Below are 7,184 nucleotides of genomic sequence, written 5' to 3' on the forward strand. Positions count from 1 at the left end.
TTTTCACCAATTTGGCTTGCTTTTCAGTTTAGTTGTACTCAATCACAGTACAAGGAACTCTATTATATTCTATTCAATATGAGTAGTAGCTTCTATAGTATCACTCGGGTTATCGTCACAATTGCAACACAAAAAGGGAGGTAGGTCTTGGATTGGCTTTGCCCTCCTCTTAAGACAACTACAGGTCAGGTTTAAAGCAGTCGTTCCCACAGAGATCCACTGCCCTCCAACATCATCCTCTAACAGGATGACCAATCAGCTAAAATCTCCATCCATGGAAGGGAAATTCTTTTGGCCCACAATCAAAACATTTTACTGTTTACTACATGAGGATACAAAACTGACACCGATACAGCAACACACAAAGAAAGTTTTTCATCCGCTGTTTGTTCTTTGATGCTCCCCTGTACTTCCTTTTCTTCAGCTTTTCACCTACATGCTTTCTCTCTTTCCCTTCTCCCCCTCCCTCCTTTACTCTCCCCACCATCCTCTCATCAGCCTGTGGTGAATTATGAATAACTCATTACATTTTTATCACAGCTAGGTTATGTATGAGCACATTCATTTACATACTCCTGATTACCACTGCTATGTTTATTCATGAGACTCTATGCTGGGACACTCCCACTTCCTTGTCTGATGGCCATGGTGACCCCAAGTGTCCCTGATGTGTGGCCGCCATCCGTCTCCCCCGGCAACTAATCAATAGGCCGGCTCATCAGTCTTCTGTCAATGGTCGGACAGGGCCGGCCTGACGGGTGCATGACACATATAAAGCGCAAGCGAACACGCGCGCGCACACACACACACCTAAGTAGGTAGTGTAAGGTTATATAATACACACAATTGCAAAAAAACAACCAACATTTGTAGTTGTGATCACTTCTCGCACAGTGAGAGCACACAGGAACCCTCAGACACAAACACACAGGCTATAAACAAACACATGATTAATGTGGGGCCTATAAACGACATGACATCAACAATGCCGCTAAGCATGCTGGGAAGGTCACAGGCTACTCTGTCATCACTGGGGTACCGAGGGTTTTGTGTTTGTGTGTATATATGTTTGTGTGTACATGTGTGTCCAGTCTGGTGTACTGGCAGATATGTCCTTCATCCATCAGGCTAAACTGGTCACAGTGGTGGAGAACACTCATCTACCTGGCCTGAGCTTCACTGATCAACACCAGGGCCACACCATCCATCACACACACACACACACACACACACACACACACACACACACACACACACACACACACACACACACACACACACACACACACACACACACACACACACTACACAATCTGTCATCACATTCCCGATAGGACCCTGGCCGATGCTCCATGGCGGTACGAGAAACAATGAGAACTCAAATAAGTCAGCTTTGGCTCCAAGCAAAGTGTTCGGACAACAAAGCCTCCAGTGTTTATCAGGATCCTTTTTCAAGGTGGATGAGAGAATTACAAATGTAGCATTCAAAGCCTCCTCAATCACACACTGATCAGCTCAGTAGCCCAGGGACATTGCTAATCAATCCCGCTTTTGTCGATACACGCTCCGCAAATACACATACACACTCCAAGGTTGGGATGAGCAGTGAGCAAAGCAATTAACTCCCTGTCTGGTTAACAGGTGCTTAGCTGTTTAATATGGAGTGGGTCTGTGTGTTTGTGTGTGTGAGGAAGAGGAAATTGAAATGCAGCAGAGCAGTGACTGTGACAGTTCTGGCTGGGTATGTATAGTTTCGGATGGAAAATCGCAGTGACGTATAGCAGTAAGTGTAAGTTTATGTGTGCACACGTGTGCGTACGAGTGTGTTTGTGCCACGTTAACGCCCTCTTTCTTGCTGCTTTCCCTCGGGGCGTCACAGGCTGCTGGATATCACTGAGAGGAGCATCGTTCTGGCAAACCTGCTGTACTTGCCTCGCCCCACTGTACCCGCCGCGTCTTCATCACCCCTCGAATCATAACGTAATTAAAAAGGGGAGACTCTTCCTGAGACCGTGCATACTAATCACATGGAGCCTTTTATGAGGAAAACCTGCAGGATTCACACATCTCATTTTCATCTCCAAAAGAGCTCTTTTTTCATTGAAATGAAGATGGGTTTTTTAAGCTTGAGTAAGTTTGCCAGCAAGAGTAAATGGAGGATATATTTAATTAACATAAATCAGAACTGTATGCCGTCTGCAGGCCCTAACTGCGGTTACGGTCTGTTGGATACAATCAAACACAGTATCAAGACCAGTGGTTAACAATGCCAGACTTACACTGAGTTGACCTAAGCATTGAATGAGGGGTGATTCACAACTGGAGGAAAAAGAGAAGTCTGTTCAAGCAACCTCAAGAGCTGGGAAAAGCTTTGGCATCTGAAGCCAAGTCTGAAGACTTCCAAAAGATGGCGTCTTTCTCTGCATTATCAATATAACAGCTAGTTTCTGATGTGTCTGTGTTTGTGATACTTGTGCTATAAATACCTGATCATCTCCTCCTGGTATAGAGAGCTGACTGTTGCTCCTCCGAAACCTGTTCTCCTTTCTGCTCCTCGTCTTTCCTGTGAAAACAATACAACATTGAATATCCACCCTGCACACACTTAAATATGACATTTACAATACAGATGTTGGCCACTTTTCACTCACTTAAAGTGCACTGATAGCTTGTGCCAAATGCCAACCCAGTCTACTTTGGCTTAGTGGGTTTCTGTCCTGTATGGACAGAGGTACTGACCTTACTGTTTTGTATGAACCCAGTGCAAAAGGGTTGGGCCCTTCTATTCACCACGCATAGCTCTACCTATAACCTTTCACCTATTGCTTTTGTAAATGCAATGCATGACAAAGAGGACGTGTCATTTTGAAATAACCCTCTGGGGCTTTGGACATGACCTCATTGGTAATAAATGACCAACAACATGCATGAAAACAGTAAAATCTATTGTGTCTTTGTGACTCTTGTTAATCTTCTTACATTCAGTTCAGCCGAGACTTTATTACCCACAGGCTATTCTTCGCTGACCAGTCTCGACTCACAAAAGAACCCACACAAATCTGATTTTACAAAATGGGGAGAATAGGGCGAACATGACAAGCGAAGCAAAACAACTGTGCGTGCACTTTTAGGACAACCTAATTCACTTCAGAAAGTCAGAATATTCGCTGATGCACAGGCCCTGCTCCTCTGCAGTATAATGTAATATAAAGCCAGTGTCTGCTCAACAATTGAGACAGGAACAGAGGTCAAATTGTGGCTATTATTCTCTCCCGTGCTTCTCTGTCCATGCACTCCTACTTACACCATTTAACTGTGCTTCCAATAGAATAGCCGCTGCCATGCTATGGCACTTTGTTACAATACAATCAGGCTCTTTTCAGGGTGTGTGGGGGGGCAGTTGTGCATTTGCTGGCCTGTCTGCTGGGCTCTTCCCTGGCATTGTGTAACCATGGGGCAGAGTCAGCGAGTATTGCCCCGCCGCATGGCCAAAGAGAAATGTGTAAGGATTGGATATTTGGTTGACAGTGATGCTATTAAAGAGACACAAATGAGGAAGGAGAGAAAAGAAACGGGGAAGGGAAAAGAATGAAGGGGTTAAAGAAGAAGATGGGGGTTATGATTACTAGAAGAGAAGCCGGTAGCACAGAGGTGGAGAACAAAGAGGAAACGTAGTCAACGTTGCAGACATCAGACAGAAACAGCGATGAGACACAACAGTTCGACTGGTCTCACAGCACATGACAGGCTTTTTAAAGCAGATCATGGTATTCTTTTGCTTTTCAGTTGTTGAAGAAAATCAACCTAATTCCATCTCTCTGGGGCTGTGCTTGCAGATGAGACTGGGAATCCATCCCCCTGTTTAGGGGGTCTACTACACTTGTAGAGGGAATCCACACATCCTGTTCAGATGTCTGCATAGTGAATACATGGCAGGCACCCCTTACGTGTCCTGACAACCTGAAGACTTGCACTGACCAACTGGAGGAAGATGTTTTCCAGTTATTTCATTTACTATCAGACATTAAGAATACCTGCCGTGTGGATTATTTACCATTATCTTAAAACAGATCTTTTAAATACTTTCAACATCTTATTCTCAGTACTACTACCATCACGAGTAGGTACAAAAAAAGAATGGTTGACATCATTAATGTCAAGTCAGACTTTTAAATAGTTATTTAAACTAATGCTACAGCCAGTGGCTCCAAAACATATTTGGACACTTAAGCCACACAAACTATAAAAAAATACAGTCAAAGCACGTATCTTAAAGAAAGACAACACAAGTAAACTTGTCATGCAAACTATTCTACAAAAAAAGAGAGGAACAAGATGATAAATCAATAAATACACAGTTAGAAATGAAGCAAAATAATATTTGGACACTCAATAGTGGCTTTACTAAAGTGTTTTAATATTCAGTTTGTCATCCTTCAGCTTGCATGATTTCATGAGAGAGTCTGGGCATGGAATCAACCAGTTTCTCTAATAGCTGTGGCGAAAGTTTATATCTGAAGGAACTTTATCAGACGCGACACAAAACATTCTAAAGAATCACAGACACTTTAAATCACGTTTACGGCCAAGCTGTGAAACTGGAGCCCTTCCACTGTACTGCTGCTATAAACTTGAGCACTATAGGTTTTTAGATCACCATTGGAAAATACTGTATTCAAAAGCTGACTTTTAAATATATGAAAGCTATGCAAAAATGCAGCTATTTGCCCTGTTAAATGCTAGAAAAACACATTTTATTGGTCACATCATAAATGGCAAATGTGTTCTTCTTTATGTGGCAAGAGTAAATCTCTTCCAAAATAAGAATGCAGTACAAGTACTAAATGCTTCTGTTGTTGCTGCCTCAAAAGACAACCTGTCCATGGCAACACAACTCTCCTGACACAGTTGAATGACACGACGCTGGAGTGCATAGAAACGTAAACAGTTACCACACAAACTGGCACACAACAGCAGCCATACTAAAACAGCTTCTTGTATTATTTATTTCCCAAAATGCCAACTACTGTGCAAAACAACACCATCCTTGCATTTATTTTTAATGCTAGTTACAGAAAAATTTGCCACTACAGGCCTGAAACAAAGTGACAATGTGACACTGACATCTACTGGAAAACACGCTGCACTGCATCCTGAAGGCTCAGCAGTGACATTGGATGGTTCTATATTTGTCACCTTTCTCATCTTGCTGTGGACGTCTTAAGGCCTGTTTTAGGCAACATGAACTGCTTGGGGGATGGGAATTAACATTTAGCAACATTTTTCTATCTGGTATATGAGGCATACAAGTTATCAATCACAGACAATTTTGTCTGATTAAATGAATGACCTTCAGTTTAGTGTCAACAAATGTGACCAACCAAACCAGATAGACAGACTTTTAAGCAGGACAACAAGTATATATTTGACCACATCTACAACTCACTTATTAATGATGTTAATTCATTCACTTAAAGGCTTTTAATTAAACCTCCCTGTTCCTCATGTTAATAAGCATGTCCACATATTAAGACTTTGAAATATGTATTGCTCATTTTAGAGTGTATTTTATAACAATATGCAGAATACTACATATTTCTTTAGTATAGTAAACAATATGCAGTAGTTAACAATCAAGATTAGTGTTGAGAATCACCTCTGACTTCTCAGAAATGGTTCTTATTACCTTCGTGCTGCCTTCAGGGTCTAACACATTGACACAGGAGATGTACTCTTGCATTGCCTGATCCGCATCCATGTCTCCAAGCTGCTTCCAGGCTTGCCTGTTAAAACAGTTCAATTCTCATCACAATGATCCACAGTTGTACATCAAAATTTGTATTTTAGTTTATGTATTAACTAAATTAATAGTTGTCAGTAAAAAAAATAGCAGTAATCCTGAATTTTATGAATGAAAAATGGTTTAAATTTAATCGATGCTTTTTATTTATATTGTATAAATGAATTGATATAATATCTTCCAATGGAGATGCATGTTAACATGTAGGTTGTCTCGTACACAAACAGTCTCTCGCTCTCTCTTTCACACACACACTCTAACATTGGTGCGAACAATAACATCACCAACAACTTAAAAGTTACATACCATTTTCTCTGCCCTTCAAAGTCAAAGAAGCCAGGCTTTGGTGTATTGCACTTTCCAACTTTCACCTGTGGATACAAGAGCAAATGATTTAGATGATCTGATATTAACCAGGCCTGACACACAAGCTGACAATATGCACCCACGGACCTGACTCATCAATCAAAACCCAGAGCGGCTAGATAAATATTCAACATTCACTGATTCTAATCCTAAACCAGTGTGCCGGTACTCGAAGGCTTAAATCTGACCAAAACGAGCATGCTGCCGTTTAATCCGACACTTACCTGCTTGTAGCGAGCATACAGGTACAGCAGCTGGTCCCTGCTGGCCGTCTGAATCAAATCTCTTATGCGGTCGGCTGCAGACTCAAACTCCCGCGCTAGCTCATCTCCCTCCAACCGGCCCATTTCCATGGCACTGCAGTCAAATTTATCCAAACCCAAGTCCGAATCCGAGTCCGAGCCTGCTCCACCGAGTGGCTCCCCTGTGTCGGGACGGGCTGGATCCGTACCTGAGCCCGTCGCGGTGTCCGGAGAGGACGACGGCGACCCAGAAGCCATTGTTATTATTGTTTACGCCGTACCGTCTCAGACGACGAAAGCTGCAGATCTGTGTGAAAAAGGTTGAAAACAAAAAGTGAGTAGCTGCCTGATGGATATTTGAAAAGTATTTAAACGGTGATTTCGTTTTTAATCCGTTATCGTTGCGAATCCGTGACAGTCGGAATTATTTCCCCCGTTGGTCCGTCTCTGGTACTGTCAACTAAAGGGGCCGGTTAAACCCACGGATAAGAAGAAAGGTTCCGATGTCACACCTGTGCGCTTCAATTGCTTGTTGGTGAGAGAAAAACACATCAGAAACAAAACCACGAAAGTATAATAATAATAAGTGACGTTCTCTATATGTTTCACAATAACTATTTTAAAGTAACAATATTAAAATGTACAGAAAGTTTTTTTTGAAGTGTTTTTGTAGTTTATGGTATGCATGACAGGTGAACTGATCAGAATAGCTGGCTATTAGCTAAAGTAACTTGCAGTAGGCCTCGTGATACTTTCAATTGATAAGAAATTCTTAT

General features: G+C 42.0%; 1 protein-coding gene across 1 annotated transcript in view; it reads right to left on the minus strand.

The window, feature by feature from the left end:
• acbd6 (acyl-CoA binding domain containing 6) overlaps positions 1-6,853 on the minus strand; it is a 32,242-nt gene extending 25,389 nt beyond the window's left edge. Inside the window, exons 1-4 of the mRNA XM_069699065.1 lie at positions 6,391-6,853; positions 6,107-6,171; positions 5,687-5,783; positions 2,487-2,563 (exon numbers count right to left, since the gene is read on the minus strand). Of these exons, the coding sequence (XP_069555166.1) occupies positions 2,487-2,563; positions 5,687-5,783; positions 6,107-6,171; positions 6,391-6,666 (515 nt within the window). The 5' untranslated portion in view covers positions 6,667-6,853. The remainder of the gene's footprint in view (positions 1-2,486; positions 2,564-5,686; positions 5,784-6,106; positions 6,172-6,390) is intronic.
• Positions 6,854-7,184: the final 331 nt, after the last annotated feature.

The sequence above is a fragment of the Brachyistius frenatus genome, unplaced genomic scaffold (genome assembly GCF_029030835.1).
Source record: "Brachyistius frenatus isolate BFR_SWC_R1_liver_20210118 unplaced genomic scaffold, ASM2903083v1 Contig_29, whole genome shotgun sequence".
Taxonomy (NCBI): domain Eukaryota; kingdom Metazoa; phylum Chordata; class Actinopteri; family Embiotocidae; genus Brachyistius; species Brachyistius frenatus.